At 41.8% G+C, this 20,508-nt stretch overlaps 1 protein-coding gene across 1 annotated transcript in view; it reads right to left on the bottom strand.

The window, feature by feature from the left end:
• Positions 1-20,508, bottom strand: part of LOC122562810 (septin-2) — a 140,922-nt gene that overhangs the window by 98,643 nt on the left and 21,771 nt on the right. Inside the window, exons 4-6 of the mRNA XM_043716054.2 lie at positions 15,431-15,530; positions 9,431-9,517; positions 7,540-7,663 (exon numbers count right to left, since the gene is read on the bottom strand). Coding sequence (XP_043571989.1) covers positions 7,540-7,663; positions 9,431-9,517; positions 15,431-15,530 — 311 coding nt within the window. The remainder of the gene's footprint in view (positions 1-7,539; positions 7,664-9,430; positions 9,518-15,430; positions 15,531-20,508) is intronic.

Consider the following 20,508-nt stretch of genomic DNA (forward strand, 5'->3'; position numbering starts at 1 on the left):
TGGACAAACCACATTTTTCAACAGTAGGCAATGAGACTTTTTTTAATAAGTATATAATATTTTCAATATCTATCAGAATATGGTCAGGATATAACAAAATACAACACTACATATTTCACTGAACTCAAGTTGAGAGAGAGGTTGAGTAGGTTAGGTTTGTTTTCATTAGAAAAAAGGTGTTAAGGGGAAACCTGATTGAGATTTACAAAATCATGAAGGGTATTAGATTAGATTAGATTAGATTACTTACAGTGTGGAAATAGGCCCTAGATAGGGTAGAAAGAAATAAGCTTTTTCCCAGGGCGAGGGATTCAATAGCGAGAGGTCACACTTTCAAGGTGACAGGTGTAAAGTTTAAGGGGGATACACGCGGCAAGTACTTTACACAGAGGGTGGTGGGTATCTGGAATGCGTTGCCAGCAGAGGTGCTAGAAGCAGACATGGTAGATTCATTTAAGATGCATCTGGACAGATGCATGAGTGGGTGGGGAACAGAGGGATACAGATGCTTAGGAATTGGACGACAGGTTTAGACAGTGGATTTGGATTGGCTCAGGCTTGGAGGGCCGAAGGACCTGTCCCTGTTCTGTAAATTTTCTTTGTTATTTGTTCAAAAAGCAGAAACAATTGGATTCAAAAAAGGCACAGATTGCTGCTTACTATTTAGTAACCTATCCTCAAAAGAACATTTGTGCCCATGTATATATTTCACACAACAATCTGATCAGATTCAATTGCAATATTCCAACTACATTCCACAGCAGTTCATATATATTAGAAGTTCATACATAGTCGCTTGAGCAATGTACTGGAGGGTCTCCAGCATCCGTGGAACTAAATCTCAACTTTAAAAAAAACACAGTGCTGTTAGGAAAACATGGAGCAAAGAGAGACAATGTGTTTTAGAATAAAAACAAATTTACAGATCTAATACAGGCCATTACTTTGAGTTCCACTGGAGTACTGCCACCAAAAACACCAATGGGGAAGGAGCCACCTGCATCCTGAAGCAGCTTTGATCAGTTGTGTGCAGAGTGAGGTCACATTTTTTTTATCATGTTCTGGCTACAATTCAGACACACCCAAACTCAAAACACATGTTAATAGCTGTGTTCTGCTACATGTTCAATACCAGGAGAATTCCAGCACAGACAGCTTCAGATTTACTCTCTCAATGATCAAATATTTAGCCTCCCTGAAAATGGGGAAGAAATATCACTGCAGCTGCTCTGGCCTGAAAGCTGATGTGCTGTTCTCTGTTGGGACTGCAAATTTTAAATTCTACTTTTAAAAAAAAACAAATATGTATTTTTAAAACAAAAATACACAGGAGCATAAAACAGAATATTCCCTCTCTAGACATTCACCCCCTCTATTTTTAATGAAAATCTGAGGAAGAAAAAGAGCCAGACATCAGGAAATCCTTCAACAGAACAAAATATACCAATGGTATGGGACTTACTTATCTTGGTTAGGGAAAACTGCAAAAAAGGATCAAATATAGTAAAGACCAGTGCTAAAACTGGGATACAGGGAGGGAAGACAACATTATTTGCAGTTGGTATCTTGTTTTATTGGGAGCTAGACGATAACCCATGTAGGTATACATCACAAACATTTAAATAGCACTAGATATGCTCAATCTCGGAGATATGAACGCCTCCATAGTTCTTCACGATCCTCTATTGTTCAATAACCATTCATATCGGATAGCGCAACCTGGGTTCAGAACAGTGAAATCCTTAGTCACACACATTTTTAGCTGCATTTGACCTAAGTTCCAGCAGGTTGACTGGTAAACACTCTAGTGAGCTGAGGCCAATTAGAAACCAACAAGCTAGTTTAATTTATGCTGAATCAATGAAAGAAACCGCTTTCAATAAATTTCAATCCACTACATATTTCTCAAGTCAAGTCAGCAACAGCTTGACTAACTGGCTTCAAACTCAGAAAATGATCCTCATGCCTGCTTCCTTTCCAAGTTTCACAGACAGTTCTTGCATCCCAGCTAGACAAGTAGTCAAGGACCTAACCCTCTGATACTCCTCCAGCTCGCTTTTCCCAGTGATTCGCAAATTGAGCTGGCAATCAAAGCTACTGTTGCCCTAAACCTGTGATCCTGGCAGCAAGTGGGAACTTAGTAGTTACTCCCCTATCAGACTCCAACGAATGAAATCGTTCCAGAATTTAATGGGCAATACTTCTGAAATATTGCAATGAAGCCAGTTGTCTCAATACGACATGTTATTTGTCAAACCCATCCAAACTAAGGCTTAAGACCATAAGACATAAGACACAGGAGCGGAAGTAAGGCCATTCGGCCCATCGAGTCCACTCCGCTTTTTTTGACCCAATGCACACTCCTCTCAGTCTGCTTCACAGTGATCCTGACCAACTGTGCACTCCTCCCAGTCTGCTTCACAGTGATCCTGACCAACTGCACACTCCTCCCAGTCTGCTTCACAGTGATCCTGACCAACTGCGCACTCCTCCCAGTCTTCATCTCGGTTTAATTTGCATTGTTAGAATCAGAGGGAGATGTGGATTTAATCATTTAAAGATAAATTTAGCATTGTGTTGCAATCTAATAGAAATGTATTTAAACTGCCTTTCACGCAAAGGATTTGCACAATCTGAATACCTAATATCTGAATCATCATATACAAGGCTAGAGAACCCCAAACATCGCACATCCATACATTATCTGGAATTGTACTGTGATTCAGTTTCCTAAGCTCCAGCCTGTGCTTCAGAAAAAGCTATGAATACTAGAAACAACTTAATGTCAAATCAAACTGTAGACCAGAATTAAGAATGCATGAGGGGTATAGATAGGGTTAATTATAGTTGTCTTTTCCCTGGATAGGGGATTTCAAGACTAGGGGACGCAAGACTCGGAGGAGAGAGATTTTAAAAAGACATTAAGGGGAAATTTTTTTTAAACACAGACGATGGATCACGTGTTGAATGAACTTCCTGAGGAAGTGGTGGGTACAAATACAACATTTAAAAGACATTTGGATAAATACATGAATAGGAAAGACTTGGAGGAATATGTACCACAGGTTCACAATCCTTTGCATGAAGAAGTTCCGCCTCAGCACAGTCCTAAATCTGCTCCCCCTTATTTTGAGGATATGCCCCCTAGTTCTAGCTTCACCCGCCAGTGGGAACAACCTCCCTGCTTCTATCTTATCTATTCCTTTCATAATTTTAAATTTTTCTATATTTAGGTTCCCCCCTCAGAAGATTGAAGCCATAATAACTTCGACAAGTTAAGCAGGACAAGTCCCTATTGAAAATAAAGCACTCAAGGTTACATTCGTATAGCATTCAATTATTCTCTTAAAATGTCCCAAATTCTTCATAGCAATCAATTTGTACATAGTACAATCCCACAAGCAGTAAGCTGAGGCATTACATAATCTGATAATTTGCTGCTCGCACTGTTGCTTGGGAATTGGGGGAGGGGAGGGAAGGGGTTGAAAAGGAAAACGATCTATGCTACTGCACATTTTTGAGATATGCTACTTTGAGGTGACTGGGCAAATTTCAGACCTTAAAAAGTGGTGGCACCAGGTAATTTCACAAATTTGAGAGATTTACTGTGAAATACAATATGATCAGGGTTGCCATTGTCTCACAGAATGGCCTTGCCCAGGCTATTACTGCATCAAGCTTCAATGGTAAGCAAATAGCTCAGGTCCTATTTACCAGTTTGCTGATAAAGCCAGTCTTATAGCATGTGGAACTGTAGAAATTCCAATACATTTATTGCCTCTGTAGGCCTCTGGTTAACAGTTGTGGAGCAACCCCAGCAAATTCCTCAACTAACACATCAGGAAATGGAAGTTATCTTGCAAACTTGAATTTGAAAATGGGTGCATCAGAGCCTTCCAACAAAATAATGTCTACCCTGAAAAGCCATTTCTTACTGCATATTATACAGGTTCATGAACAAGATCAAGGTGTCACATTTAGTCAGAAAACTGCTAATACACATTATTCTGGAATGGTAAAATATTTCCAAATGTTTTAGCCACAGACTAAGCTAGCTGTTTTATGCTAGCTACTGCATACTGCTACAAACCAGTAGCAGAGGATGTTGCTGTTCAGCCATAAGGACATTATGTCTATTATACAGTTTGGTAGATCATAAGCCCCAAAGACTAGCTGATCGCATCAAACAGTATATCCTTTCAGCTATTTGCAACAGGCAAGATATTGAACATACCCAATCAGCCTGTGATTACATGCCATTCTGCAGCTGAACCTTTCCGAAACAAACCAGTGTGTTAGAAATTATGCTGACAACTAATTTAACATTGCTAGTCAGACTCTCAATATAGGAGAAAGTGAGGACTGCAGATGCTGGTGATCAGGAAGGGCTAATGCCGGAAATGTCAATTCTCCTGCTCCTTGAATGCTGCCTGACCAGTCGTATTTTTCCAGCACCACACTCTCAACAGTGTCACAATATAGTGCACTTGCACACATTGAAAGTTATGTATATTAGTAAAGAGGGCCCTGTTCTTTGCAAACACAAAACACCTACAGACTATGACTGCTTTAACCTCAAATAGGCAAATGCCATTCTCTGGTTCATTTCTCAGGATAATGCCTTGATCAATCAAAGTTAATCTATCAGGTTTAAATTTAAACAAGGCCTGGCAGTTAACTGTCAATCACCACCTAACTTGGTATATGGCAACACATCTTCCAGAGTCCACTTTCTAAAAAAAGTACTCTTATCAGAGTATAAAATATCATTTCCCTTTACATTGGTATTCTTGCAAACATCCTGATGAATGCAAGATGAAAAGCTTCAACAAAATGTTTTTTTTCAGCAGAGCGCACAATTCTTTGTATAAAACAAATATTTGTATAACAATACACTGCGTAGAAAATACACAACACTTGCACATAGATAATATTTCCAAATTCATCAGCTAAAACTCTGTTATTATGACTGAAATGTTGATGGTCACTATTCATAAAATAAAATAGTCTCCAGAGACAGTTTACATTTGGAAAGGCAAAATTCATAATTTACTGCAGGTGCCTGCAAGACAGTCAACCTTGTATACTCTCATCATCCTACTTCACGAATCCAATAACATACTAAACAGACATCATGGATTCAAAACCCACCCAGGAACGTAAATAAGGCTGTAATTCACAATCAGCTTTTATTATTCTGCACATGCATGGACCTCACATTTAATTAATTGGCCACAGAATAATGAGTGTTCCTGCAGATGTTCTGGTATTGAAACCATGTAATCTTTGAAAACTGACTTGAATACCCACAGGCTTAACAGACCAATTCTTCAGAACAAACATACAAGTACACTGGAGCAGTGCATTTATAGCATAAAGATATTTTCAAATCTTTATGCTATAAATGCTTTCTTCTAAGGCTGAGATTATCAAATTTTTCCATCCCATCTCCCTGTTGTCCATTGAATCAATTTTGCTACTCCTCTCTATATTGACTCCAAAGTGCCTCAGTGTGAAGACTGGAAGAGAACACAGAATTAAGTGTGGTTTGCCTGATATACTGCAATATTTTAGTATCATCTCTGGACACCACCACTGTTCTAGTGACCAACTATCACTATTATCCATAGACACAGACGAAGAGGGACACCAGTTCAACTGGGACAGTGCATCCATCCTGGAACAGGATACGCACAGGAATTCCTAGAGGCCTGATATTCAAACCAGAACTCCATTAGCACATATTTACATTTGGACCCCATTTACCAACCTCTTGAAAACAGAACCAGAAATGATAGTACACACCACTACAAACCAAGATACATAAATAGCAAGCTTCATCGGAGGCTCAATGATTTTACCTAGCATGGTGACAAAACATCTGAAAAGAAACCCATCAGCTCAGCAAGCAAACTGACAACCTGATCCACAACCTGAGCTACAAATCTTCTCCAAATTTTCAAGTTATGTTTCTGGTCTATTAATTTTGTACTTTCTTAGAGAAAAATGACTAAGGTGATCTATGCCATGCTCTTAATGGAAACAAGGAAGGAAACAGCAGAGTTCAGATCCTCATTTTCAACCTTCTCTTGTTTGATATGTGATATCAAAACACTGCTACTGTTGTTTAAAAAAAATCTGTGCGGCAGTAACTATTGCATTTAGGAAAGCAATTATCTTAACTTGTTGAGGGAAGATCTGACTAACTTGATTGAATTTTTGAGGGGCTTAACAAGGAAAGTCAGTGAGATGACACATTTAAATGGAATCAACTTGAATTTTGTCTAAGCTTTGCTGGCAAATTATCTTGAAAAATTAAAACTGGGTCCAAGAGCAAGTAAATAAAATGGGATCCAAAGTTACTTTGGTGGCAAAAAGCAAGGTAATAGTTAATAGTTGTTTCCAGCAGGGTTCCTCAGAACACAAGTATATCTCAATGACTATATTGGGGGTTGACTTAAAATGCTTTGCTGATAACACGAACGATTAATTTGTTATTGTTACCTTCCTGCGGTCAACCAATGCACTGTTACAATGAGCAGAGATATGGCAAATGGAAGCAGCCTGAAGAAGCACAAGAATGGGTAACTTAGGAATAAAAGACAAGACAAAGGAATATAAAACAATTGATGGGAAAGTAGGATGTTTCAAGGAACAAAGGGTTCATGGCCACAGATCTCTGCAGTGATTACGTGGCATACTGGATAATTTTTTTTGTGAGCGAAGGCATAGAATATAACAGCAGAGACCTTTATGCCAGAAGTTTAAAACACTAGGTAGTCTACAGCTTAAATACTACATACAGTTCTGCTCAACATGCTAACGGGAAGAATGTGATTGCACCAGAGAAGATAAAGAGATTGACAAGAATACTGCCAAGAATGGAGAATTTTCACTGAGGGGCAAGATTGAATAAATTAAGGCAATTTTCTTTTGAACAGAAGAGGTTAAGAGAAAATTTGGGGTGCATTAAATTATGAAGGACCAAGAGAGTGGATATGAAAGACCCATTTCCTTCAGCAGAGTGATCAGTAACCAGGGATCAAAGAATACTTTATAGAAGGATGAGAGGATAGTTGAGGAGTAATGTTTTCACTGCAAGGTGGGGATCTAGTACTTACTGCCTGAAAGTAGGCTATAAAATAAGAATTGGAAGGTGAGATATGGCTGGATAGTTCTTTTTCAACATTCACAGACACACAGTGACCTGAACGGCTACCTTCAGTGTTGTAAATTTCTGTGATTCAATCACAAGCACTTCCACATTCAATTTTGGTGCTCAACAACAAAAAGTACATTACAAAAAGCAACAACTTCTCACACAACCAATTGACTATGTGGTTCACTTTACTGCAATGCAATCTTTACTGCATTTAAGTACTTTGTAATGCTGTTCCACGACATCATTGCTGGTATCAACTCCTTCACTGAATTAAAATGAAGAGTGTGAACCTTCAGCTGCTTAACAAGTCCATCCACAAACAAGGGAAAAAAAAACTTGTGCATTAACTGATCTTATTTCAGTAACTGGCAACTTACCAGTCTTGGCTGTTAATGGCATCACCATATCCTGGTGTGTCCACAACTGTCAGACGAAGTTTCACACCCCTCTCCTCAATTTCCACTGTTGAAGCTTCAATTTGGACTGTTCTTTCAATCTTTTCTATGAAAATAAAAGTTCACACTAAACTCACCAGCTTAGACATAGTCCATTCCAAGTTTACTCAAAACAACTAATGATATAATTACGTAACTCCCAAAATCAATAGTTTCTGGAAGCCACACCAGTAAAGACTTTGTTTAATGTTTGATTTCTAATTTTAACAGGTAAAAATATTGTGAAATGGAGAAGCTGAAAAATTATATATAGTCATCTATGTTAGCTTGAATTGCCCTATAAAACTTTCTCAATTCAAACTCTTTTTCTTAAAGAAAAGTATTTATCAGCTAGATCCTTCTTTGGCTCTTTATAGCTCGTTGTACTATGGGTGAAATTTATCTATTCTTAAACACTTATGGCTTATTTATTTCCTTGTTAATTCTGAAGGAAAAGATTTAAAGTCATAAGCAGCAGTGTTCAGGGTCCTGTTATATTTCTGTCTGTCGCTAAAAATGTAATCACTTGAGAAAAGTGGGAGTTACGTAATTATACGTAATCAGTATACCATGATCTGTTTTGTTACACTGATTCCTAAATTTAAGTGTGGCTTCGCATACTTGACTGTGTCCAAATCCTCAAATCATTTTGGGTGTAGGCTGGCATGCCTGCACTGTGGAATGAAAGAATTAAGTGGGGGGGGGGGGGGGGGGGGGGGGGGGGGGGGGGTTGAAAAAACTAATGGTCTCTCTCCTGCAAAGTGTTGGTTCTGAGGTCAACTCCACATGAAATTAGTTAAGACAGGTGTTATCCTGATTTATGCAAACTACAAATTACCATTAGCCACATGAATGTAAACATATTCCTATCAAGACTATATTCCTCAAACATGCAGATTTGCAACTTGCAAGAAATTCATATATCAGTCAGGGTGTGCTGAAAGGAATCAGGGACCATAAGCCAAATTCAAGGCAAAATATTATCTGAATCATCACATCAATTTGTACACATGTAAATCACACTACTCTGGAGAATAAGTTATTCCCACCTGATTACATATTTGTTGTTCATTATATGTTCACCACTTTTGTGTTTTGAGGAGGGTGTTTGAGTTTTAGAAATATGGGAAAAGGGTCCAACATAAATGTTTAGTTAACATGGCACTACCTCACAACGCCTTTGCTGCAGGAAATTATCAAATTATCTGAGAAAAACAATGATATTTTGAAAAGATCACATTAATTCCAAACACATGGAGAAGTTTTGATAACCAGTACTATAGCTATCACATTACACTCAGCAACAGGATTTCAGCATGACAGACAGCTCATCAGCCTTGACCTATAAATCCAAACAAGGCTGAAACACTTTAGGAAAACCACAAACAGCAACTCCAAATGCACTGCAGCTATAAACCTTTCCTGACAGCAAAATGATTCTTTCTTTTCACTTCTCCTTCATGAGAAAAGTTTGTTTCTGGGGTGCAGGTGTAATTCACCTGTAGCCCTCCAGTGTCAAACATCTATTCTGCCAGTATGAACCCAGATTGCAAGAGCAGGTTGGCTATTTAACTACAGACTGTCATACAACCCTCAGTATATATCAATACATAAACATATTTCAGGATGGATCTCCTAAATAGCCATAAAGGAGCACAGACCACACAGCGGCCCAACTAAAACTTCTGAATGTCTGTTTCAATTTCTACTAACACAACAGAAACCAGCAATTAAATCTTAATACGGTTGTATATTGATCTTAAAATTGTTATTGTGATACCATTCCCATGTTTGAGAGATATAATTTGATGAAACTCTCCAATAATTGACTCACCTGCAGCCCCAGGTACATAGCGCTCAGGGTAGAGGTCAGTGAGGAACAGGCTGTTGATTAATGTTGACTTTCCAAGACCAGACTCACCTGAGAGAAGAAACATGGCAAAATAATAGTGAGAAAATGCAAGGCAAATGAAATTATATACAAATATAAAGAAAAAGGCATTAAAAATAAATGAACAGAAAGAAACAATTGGTGCTGTTCAATTTATTTACCAGAGTGACAGAAATTGTATTCTGGTAACTTAAAATATTTTATCCCAGATGGAGATCTCCTACATTACACTGGTGATAGTGAGCTATAAACAATCTGACTAATGTAATATTTCAAATTACAATGGTTGAATTACACAAGACTAAGTGAATATAACTCTCAATTTGCTCTGAGTTAAAAGCAAGTTATGGACACTTTTCAGTATCATTTGGACTGCTACAAAGTAAAATCAGAAACACTTTTGGTGTCTTACACAAAATCTGATATTAGCTAAAAAGATCACTAATAAATTATATTTTTCAATTACTACGAAAAAGCGCATGGCATTATACATAGCCTTTGAAAGTTCTTGTCATGAATGCAAGATAGCAACTAACAGGGAGAAGACATCTCAAACATCACACAGCCATAGAATTGCAACTACAGTGAAACCACACAGAGTATAAAATTGTTTAAACAACGTTAATGTGACTTTTTACAGAAACAAAGAATGTGTGTTAAAATCTCAAACAACATGAATTAAGATATGCAAATAGAAGATGTGTACCGTGCCCAATTATCAATAATGGCCCGGATTTTGCAGCCAACATCAAAACAATGACATTCACTGCTGACTAAGCAAAGCTGCCCACAAAGATTTAGTGAAGTCCAGAGCATAGAGTTTGTCTTTTCCATGTTTCAATTTGTTGCTTTTGTCATCTAACACCGCAACAGAAAGCAGACAGGCTGTCCAACTGAGTACAATAGGTCAGTGGGGAAGGAGATGAAGGTGATAGGTCAGGGAGGAGAGGGTGGAGTGGATAGGTGGAAAAGGAGCTGGGCAGGTCGGACAAGTCCGGACAGGTCAGGGGATCGAGTTTCTGGAGGTTAGAAGCTAGGATGAGGTGGGGGAAGGGGAAATGAGGAAACTGTTAAAATCCACATTGATGCCCTGGGGTTGAAGTGTTCCGAGGCGGAAGATGAGGCGTTCTTCCTCCAGGCGTCTGGTGGTGAGGGAGCGGCGGTGGAGGAGGCCCAGCACCTCCATATCCTCGGCAGAGTGGGAGGGGGAGTTGAAATGTTGAGCCACTGGGCGATGTGGTTGATTGGTGCGGGTGTCTCGGAGATGTTCCCTAAAGCGCTCTGCTAGGAGGCGTCCAGTCTCCCCAATGTAGAGGAGACCGCATCGGGAGCAACGGATACAATAGATGATATTAGTGGATGTGCAGGTAAAACTTTGATGGATGTGGAAAGCTCCTTTGGGGCCTTGGATGGAGGTGAGGGAGGAGGTGTGGGCGCAGGTTTTACAGTTCCTGCGGTGGCAGGGGAAAGTGCCAGGATGGGAGGGTGGGTCGTAGGGGGGCGTGGACCTGACCAGGTAGTCACGGAGGGAACGGTCTTTGCGGAAGGCGGAGAGGGGTGGGGAGGGAAATATATCCCTGGTGGTGGGGTCTGTTTGGAGGTGGCGGAAATGTCGGCGGATGATTTGGTTTATGCGAAGGTTGGTAGGGTGGAAGGTGAGCACCAGGGGCGTTCTGTCCTTGTTGCGGTTGGAGGGGTTGGGTCTGAGGGCGGAGGTGCGGGATGTGGATGAGATGCGTTGGAGGGCATCTTTAACCACGTGGGAAGGGAAATTGCGGTCTCTAAAGAAGGAGGCCATCTGGTGTGTTCTATGGTGGAACCGCTCCTCCTGGGAGCAGATACGGCGGAGGCGGAGGAATTGGGAATACGGGATGGCATTTTTGCAAGAGGTAGGGTGGGAAGAGGTGTAATCCAGGTAGCTGTGGGAGTCGGTGGGTTTGTAGAAGATGTCAGTGTCAAGTCGGTCGTCACTGATGGAGATGGAGAGGTCCAGGAAGGGGAGGGAGGTGTCAGAGATGGTCCAGGTAAATTTAAGGTCAGGGTGGAATGTGTTGGTGAAGTTGATGAATTGCTCAACCTCCTCGCGGGAGCACGAGGTGGCGCCAATGCAGTCATCAATGTAGCGGAGGAAGAGGTGGGGAGTGGTGCCGGTGTAATTACGGAAGATCAACTGCTCTACGTAGCCAACAAAGAGACAGGCATAGCTGGGGCCCATACGTGTGCCCATGGCTACCCCTTTGGTCTGGAGGAAGTGGGAGGATTCAAAGGAGAAATTGTTAAGGGTGAGGACCAGTTCGGCCAAACGAATGAGAGTGTCGGTGGAGGGGTACTGTTGGGAACGTCTGGAGAGGAAAAAACGGAGGGCTTGGAGGCCCTGGTCATGGCGGATGGAGGTGTAGAGGGATTGGATATCCAATCCCTCTACACCTCCATCCGCCATGACCAGGGCCTCCAAGCCCTCCGTTTTTTCCTCTCCAGACGTTCCCAACAGTACCCCTCCACCGACACTCTCATTCGTTTGGCCGAACTGGTCCTCACCCTTAACAATTTCTCCTTTGAATCCTCCCACTTCCTCCAGACCAAAGGGGTAGCCATGGGCACACGTATGGGCCCCAGCTATGCCTGTCTCTTTGTTGGCTACGTAGAGCAGTTGATCTTCCGTAATTACACCGGCACCACTCCCCACCTCTTCCTCCGCTACATTGATGACTGCATTGGCGCCACCTCGTGCTCCCGCGAGGAGGTTGAGCAATTCATCAACTTCACCAACACATTCCACCCTGACCTTAAATTTACCTGGACCATCTCTGACACCTCCCTCCCCTTCCTGGACCTCTCCATCTCCATCAGTGACGACCGACTTGACACTGACATCTTCTACAAACCCACCGACTCCCACAGCTACCTGGATTACACCTCTTCCCACCCTACCTCTTGCAAAAATGCCATCCCGTATTCCCAATTCCTCCGCCTCCGCCGTATCTGCTCCCAGGAGGAGCGGTTCCACCATAGAACACACCAGATGGCCTCCTTCTTTAGAGACCGCAATTTCCCTTCCCACGTGGTTAAAGATGCCCTCCAACGCATCTCATCCACATCCCGCACCTCCGCCCTCAGACCCAACCCCTCCAACCGCAACAAGGACAGAACGCCCCTGGTGCTCACCTTCCACCCTACCAACCTTCGCATAAACCAAATCATCCGCCGACATTTCCACCACCTCCAAACAGACCCCACCACCAGGGATATATTTCCCTCCCCACCCCTCTCCGCCTTCCGCAAAGACCGTTCCCTCCGTGACTGCCTGGTCAGGTCCACGCCCCCCTACGACCCACCCTCCCATCCTGGCACTTTCCCCTGCCACCGCAGGAACTGTAAAACCTGCGCCCACACCTCCTCCCTCACCTCCATCCAAGGCCCCAAAGGAGCTTTCCACATCCATCAAAGTTTTACCTGCACATCCACTAATATCATCTATTGTATCCGTTGCTCCCGATGCGGTCTCCTCTACATTGGGGAGACTGGACGCCTCCTAGCAGAGCGCTTTAGGGAACATCTCCGAGACACCCGCACCAATCAACCACATCGCCCAGTGGCTCAACATTTCAACTCCCCCTCCCACTCTGCCGAGGATATGGAGGTGCTGGGCCTCCTCCACCGCCGCTCCCTCACCACCAGACGCCTGGAGGAAGAACGCCTCATCTTCCGCCTCGGAACACTTCAACCCCAGGGCATCAATGTGGATTTTAACAGTTTCCTCATTTCCCCTTCCCCCACCTCATCCTAGCTTCTAACCTCCAGAAACTCGATCCCCTGACCTGTCCGGACTTGTCCGACCTGCCCAGCTCCTTTTCCACCTATCCACTCCACCCTCTCCTCCCTGACCTATCACCTTCATCTCCTTCCCCACTGACCTATTGTACTCTATGCCACTCTCTCCCACCCCCACCCTCCTCTAGCCTATCTCTCCATGCTTCAGGCTCTCTGCCTTTATTCCTGATGAAGGGCTTTTGCCCGAAACGTCGATTTTGCCTGTCCTCGGATGCTGCCTGAATTGCTGTGCTCTTCCAGCACCACTGATCCAGAATCTGGTTTCCAGCATCTGCAGTCATTGTTTTTACCTTGTCCAACTGATCAGACTGACTGGCAAACAGACTGAGGAACTCTCACAAACAGCAATGTAGAAAGTTTTGATTTATTCTTTACTGTGATGCTGGTGTCACTAGCAAGAGCAGCACTCATTACCCATCCCTTACTGCCCTGGAGAAACTGGTGGCATGCTGTGTTTAACTACTGGAATCAAAGTTTAAAAAAGGAATATAAATCACCACAGAATGTGAAATAACAATTATAGCATACGTATGGAATTAATTTCTACAAATTTTCAAAAAGTAACTTGTTGGGAAATCATAGTTTTTACACATTCTCTGAAAGAATGCAATTTGTCAGGACCAGAGGTTGTTCAATAGTAATTATGGCATGAATAACCTACTAAAACGTAGTAAATTATTGATTGAACAAGGTTTAAGCTTTCATCAACACAAACAATAGAGATTAATAATTATTCTACTTGTAGCAACAATAAGGACCATGAAGGAGCGATATATTAGTGACAGCAATAATTCAGCATTCAACTGGGCCAGTGCAGACGAAAGCAATTGCTACCAAACTTACATGGCCTGTTAGCACTCCACTTTACCACTATCAGTTATTAGCAATATACATCTTAGATGTGTCAACAGCCCTACCAATCTATCATGTAAAGACTGTATCATCTTACTTTTTCCTGTAAATTTGATTGTGGACTGAATTGGGAAAAGAACGGTTTTAAAAATCAAGGATTGTTGAAGGACTGCTACACTTTTTAAAAGTAACCTGACGATGCACTGTAAGAGTTGTTTACACAGCTGCTGTCAAGGAAGAGTGGAAGCGTTGTTTGTTGAAGTCAAGGGGTGTGTACGAATAAAGCTTCGGTCAGCAACAAGTGCTGATTGATGATAGGTCACATTACTTCAAAGCAATTCTACCTGCATACAATTATGGAGCTATTTTCTAATCAATCCATCCAAGGATAGTACACATCCCTGGAACAGGTGGGACTTCAACCCAGACCTCCTGGCTCAGACTAAAGAACACTACCAATTATGTAATTGGCCCCCAGACAGGGAACAGTTTGAGAGTATGAATGAGATCTCTACAAGGCTAGGAGCAGTCTCTTCTCTCTACAGTTGGTGTAAGCTATGGCTCTTAATTAGTAAGCTAGAACTTTATAAATGTCAACCCACCAACCTGTACCTCCTGCAAAGCAGGAGGAGGATCACAGAAAAGCACATCCTGATAAACCAAAAGAATCCATGAACAGGGACCACAGATTGAGAAGGCAGTTCAATCTCCACTCTTTATACCCAGTTTTTGTTTTGACTGTCTCTCACTCTCTGTGCGTGCATGGGAAATTTAGAGCAGGTTGGAGTTTTAATGTTCATTCTAGTTCAACATGCAAATTGAGATGAATGAATAACATGATTTCTTATAAAAAGATATTAAAAAACTGGTTTCTATTCATATAAAAATTGATTTCATCTTTAAACTCACGCACTCTATGGTCACTTCCCGATGGCTGCACCCATTCAAGACAACAACAAAACCACTTCAGAGTTTGTTGCTGTGGGAAGTATGACAACAAAAATAAGAATGGCATTTTTAGATGTCAAGCATTTGAGTGTTAATGGGCATTGTCCTCCACCTCATTCACATCTGAATTACATTTATAAACGACGACTGCTGTTGAATTTTTTTTTTAATTTTACATTTCTAAGATTTACCACAACTCCCTTAATATTCATGAATATCATTATTTCAAACAATACTCAGCAGCAATGAAAATTAAACAGACTGTACAAGAATGCACCTGTAATTATAATCTCAATAGGCAGCATAACATACCAACTACCATCAGCGTGAATTCAAATCCTTTCTTCACTGATTTCCGATGGACCTGATTGGGAAGGTTTGCAAATCCCACATAGCCAGTAACATCTGGAAACTGCAGAAACAGAGAACAATTGCAATCTTCAATTATCTTGGCAAAGTGAAATGAAATCACAACAGAAAAGTACAGCAGTACAAGACATTTTCCTTTAGCTCCCTTCAGAGCTTAATTCTGCCTCCTCTTTCTACTCTCACATCTTAAAACAACCCAATGCATTCACTTCCTATTTCCCAACTTAAAGAGCTAGACTCCAATCAAAGGATTTACAATGCACTACAACTATTCACTGCCCACCCTAAAATTTCAACCTGACCACACAGAAGCCAATGAAAACATTTTGTCTGTTATTGAAATGGATGCATAAAACATTGCAAAAGTCTATCATAGATGAAATTCCTCTTGATTATAGTTTAGACCAATGGCTATGGCATCTCGATTCCACCAGCAATACCCAACACAGTAGCTTTTGTCATCCGTTGTTATGGCATTTTGATCTCTACTATTTCAGATTCATGCCAGATTTATTAACAATGATAAAGTGCCTTCAACAGCAGACACCAAGCAATACAACTCTCCTGTTCTACTACAACAAACAAAAAATGCTGGAGAAAGCCACTTGATCTGGCAATATCTGGGAAGAGAGAAAGAGCGTTAAAATTTTGATACGACTCTGTTTCAGTTCAAATTTGATTTGAGTGTTTTGGCTTGTACACCTTTGTTGTTTTCTATCTCTCTTCTCGTATTGGATAAGGTATTTTGCCCAAGCTTGCTTTCCCAGCCACATCGTCCTCACCTGGTCCGTCTCTGACCCATTCCTCAACTCCTGTTTCCATTTTTGGGGATAGGCTGTCCACTTCTAACATCCATTATAAGCCTCCAATCAACTTCCACAATTATGGGCAGCACGATGGCTCAGTAGTTAGCATTGCTACTTCAGTACCAGGGACCCGGTTCAATTCCAGACTTGAGCGACTGTCTCTGTGGAGTTTGCAAATCTTCCCAGTGGCCGAGTGGGTTTCCTCCCATAATCCAAAGATGTGCAGGTTAAGTGAACTGGCCATGCTAAATTTCCCAAAGCATTAAGGGATGTGTGGGTTAGGTGCATTAGTCAGGGGTAAGCGTACAGTTATAGGGTTGGGGAATGGGTCTGGGTGGATTACTCTTCGGAGGGTTGGTGTGAACTTGTTGGGCCCAATGGCCTGTTTCCACACTGTAGGGATTCTATGATTTCTATGAATTACCTCAACTACACTTCCTCACATCTTACTTCTTGCAAGCATTCTATTCCACTTTCCCAGTTTTTCAGCCCCTGTCACAACTATTCCAACTTTGGGACCTTCCACCAGATGCCTCTGACACGATGTCCTTTTTCTTCAATTGAGGATGCCCCCCCCACTCCACTTTGGTTAACAGGACCCTCAACAATGTTCATTCCAGTTCCCTCACTTCTGCCCTCACCCTTTTCCCCCTTTTCCACAACAACAGGGTTTCTCTTGTCCTCATTTTCCACCTCATGCATCTTTGCGTCCAAAGAATCATCCTCCACCACTTCTGACACCTCCAGCAGGATATCACCAAACACATCTTTCTCCCCCCTCCACTGTGAGCATTTAGCAGGAACCATTCCCTCCACGACAACCTGGTCCACTTTTGCATCACTCCTAACATGTCTTCACCCACCCCATGGCACCTTCGACATGAAATCCCCTGCTCATTTCTTCATTTTCCAAGGCTCTAACCACAGTTTCCTGGTGAAGCAATGTTTCACCTACACTATACTTCATTCAATCTAGACTACTAAACCTGCTATTCAATGAGGTCTCCTTTACACTGGCAAGACCAAACACAAACTAGATGACCATTCTTTGAACATCTTTGCTCAGTCATAGGAATGACTCCAACATTCCAGTTGCTTACCACTTCAATAAACCCCCTTACTCTCATGATATTTGTCTTGGGCCTACTGCATTGTTCCAACGAAGCACAACACCTCATTTTCTGCTAAGGCATTTTACAACACCAAGCACTCAATACTGAATTCCAAAACTTCAGAAAAGTTCTGAAGGTGGTCATATTGGACTCAAAAAATTAACTCTTTCCCTCTTCACACATGCTGCAAGATCTTTTGGAGTTTCTCCAGCATTGTGCGTTTAGTTTTAAAATTTCAGCATCTGCAGTACTTTGCTTGTACACCACTGTCCTACTATTTTCTCAGGGTCTATCAGACCTTGCTATAATGTTTGAACAGCCCCAGAATATGATCGTGGTGTTGTATATTTTGTCTCAAAATGTAAAGCAAAAAGTTTCTTCACAGGTTCCTTTTACATTTGTTGAAACAGATCCAGACTGATTTGTTACCTCAAGCAGCTTGATTTCTAGTTATCAACACAAACATTTGACAATTAATAAAAGAAATCTTCCCCACCAACAATATCAGTTCTAATATACACAAATTAACATCCGATTCTGTGTCAATCTTAGACAATTCTCTTTCCTCTGAAAGTATGCTGTAGTTCTGCTCATGAAATTGAAGCCTATTGTTTCAGCACCTTTGAGAATCTCAATTTCAGGGGTACAGTGTAAGTTGCCAACTGCTTAGCTGTAGAACAAGGAGTATAACAAGTCCTTTAACAAAGTGATTTCTAGTTTATTTATCAACAAAAATTGTTTCCTTTCTGTATGAGTAGGATTCTGTGCTAGGATTCTCGTCATCGAGTGTTCTAGGAAATAAATCAACACCATAAAATGATGACTCTGCAATCACTTGCTTCATCTGAGACTCAGTAAACAGTTTGTAAAAACATATTGCACCTTAAATCCATCCTCTGGGACTCACATTTAATACTTAGTCACATTCAGAATACCTTTGCCATCCCAAAATATCTTTGCAACTATGCAGTTAGCCTCTAATTTATGAAACAACAGACGGCCACATGACTACATGAAAGTATTACGTTCAACTTCATGCTGGTATTATACATTCTGTGCTGACAAGACCCGAGTTAGCTTCTAGAAATGCTGTATGTAAGACCATAAGACATAGGAGTGGAAGGAAGGCCATTCGGCCCATCGAGTCCACTCCGCCATTCAATCATGGCTGATGGGCATTTCAACTCCACTTACCCGCATTCTCCCCGTAGCCCTTAATTCCTTGTGACATCAAGAATTTATCAATTTCTGCCTTGAAGACAGTTAGCGTCCCAGCCTCCACTGCACTCTATGGCAATAAATTCCACAGGCTCACCACTCTCTGGCTGAAATGTCTCCACATTTCTGTTCTGAATTTACCCCCTCTAATTCTAATGCTGTGTTCACGGGTCCTAGTCTCCTCGCCTAACGGAAACAATTTCCTAGGGTCCACCCTCTCCAAGCCATGTATTATCTTGTAAGTTTCTATTAGATCACCCCTTAATCTTCTAAACACCAATGAATACAATCTCCGCTGGACACGCTCCAGTGCCAGTATGGCCTTCCTGAGGTGTGGGGACCAAAACTGGACACAATACTCCAAATGGGGCCTAACCAGAGCTTTATAAAGTCTCAGTAGCACAACAGTGCTTTTATATTCCAACCCTCGAGATAATTGACAACATTGCATTCGCTTTTTTAATCATGGACTCTACCAGCATGTTTACCTTTAGAGAATCCTCAACTAGCACTCCCAGATCCCTCTGTACTTTGGCTTTACAAATTTTCTCACCGTTTAGAAAGTAATCTATGCTTCTATTCTTTTTTCCAAAGTGCAAGACCTCGCATTTGCTCACATTGAATTCCATCAGCCATTTCCTGGACCACTCCTCCAAACTGTCTAGATCCTTCTGCAGCCTCCCCACTTCCTCAGTACTACCTGCCTGTCCACCTATCTTTGTATCATCGGTAAACTTCGCTAGAATGCCCCCAGTCCCTTCATCCAGATCATTAATATATAACGTGAACAGCTGCGGCCCCAACACTGAACCCTGCGGGACACCGCTTGTCACCGGCTGCCATTCCGAAAATGAACCTTTTATCCCAACTCTCTGCCTTGTGTCAGACAGCCAATCCTCAATCCATGCCAGTAGCTCACCTCGAACACCATGGGCCCTCACCTTGCTCAGCAGCCTCCCGTGTGGCACCTTATCAAAGGCCTTTTGGAAGTCTAGGTAGACCACATCCACTGGGTTTCCCCGGTCTAACCTACTTGTCACCTCTTCAAAGAACTCCAACAGGTTTGTCAGACACGACCTCCCCTTACTAAATCCATGTTGACTTGTTCTAATCCGACCCTGCTCTTCCAAGAATTTAGAAACTTCATCCTTAATGATGGATTCTAGAATTTTACCAACAACCAGGGATTAGGTTAATTGGCCTATAATTTTCCATCTTTTGCATTGATCCTTTCTTGAACAAGGGGGTTACAACAGCGATCTTCCAATCATCCGGGACTTTTCCTGACTCCAGTGACTTTTGAAAGATCTCAACCAACGGTTCCGCTATTTCCTCAGCCACCTCCCTCAGAACTCTAGGATGTAACCCATCAGGGCCAGGAGATTTATCAATTTTAAGACCTTTTAGCTTTTCTAGCACTTTCTCTTTTGTAATGGCAACCATACTCAACTCAGCCCCCTGACTCCCTTTAATTGTTGGGATATTACTCATGTTTTCCACTGTGAAGACTGACGCAAAGTACTTATTAAGTTCTCCTGCTATTTCCTTATCTCCTATCACTAGGCTTCCAGCATCAGTTTGAAGTGGCCCAATGTCTACTCTTGCCTGTCGTTTGTTTCTTATGTATTGAAAGAGCTTTTACTATCATTTCTAATATTACTGGCTAGCCCACCTTCATATTTGATCCTCACCTTCCTTATTTCTCTCTTTGTTATCCTCTGTTTGTTTTTGTAGCCTTCCCAATCTTCTGATTTCCCAGTGCTCTTGGCCACTTTCTTTGATAGATTTCCTGACTTCCTTTGTCAGTCATGGCCGTCTAGCCCCTCCCCAGATAATCTTTCTCTTCTTGGGGATGAACCTCTGTACAGTGTCCTCAATTTTACCC

Source organism: Chiloscyllium plagiosum, unplaced genomic scaffold, assembly GCF_037043375.1.
Source record: "Chiloscyllium plagiosum isolate Xiang-an unplaced genomic scaffold, Cpla_swu_hap1 HiC_scaffold_24, whole genome shotgun sequence".
Taxonomy (NCBI): domain Eukaryota; kingdom Metazoa; phylum Chordata; class Chondrichthyes; order Orectolobiformes; family Hemiscylliidae; genus Chiloscyllium; species Chiloscyllium plagiosum.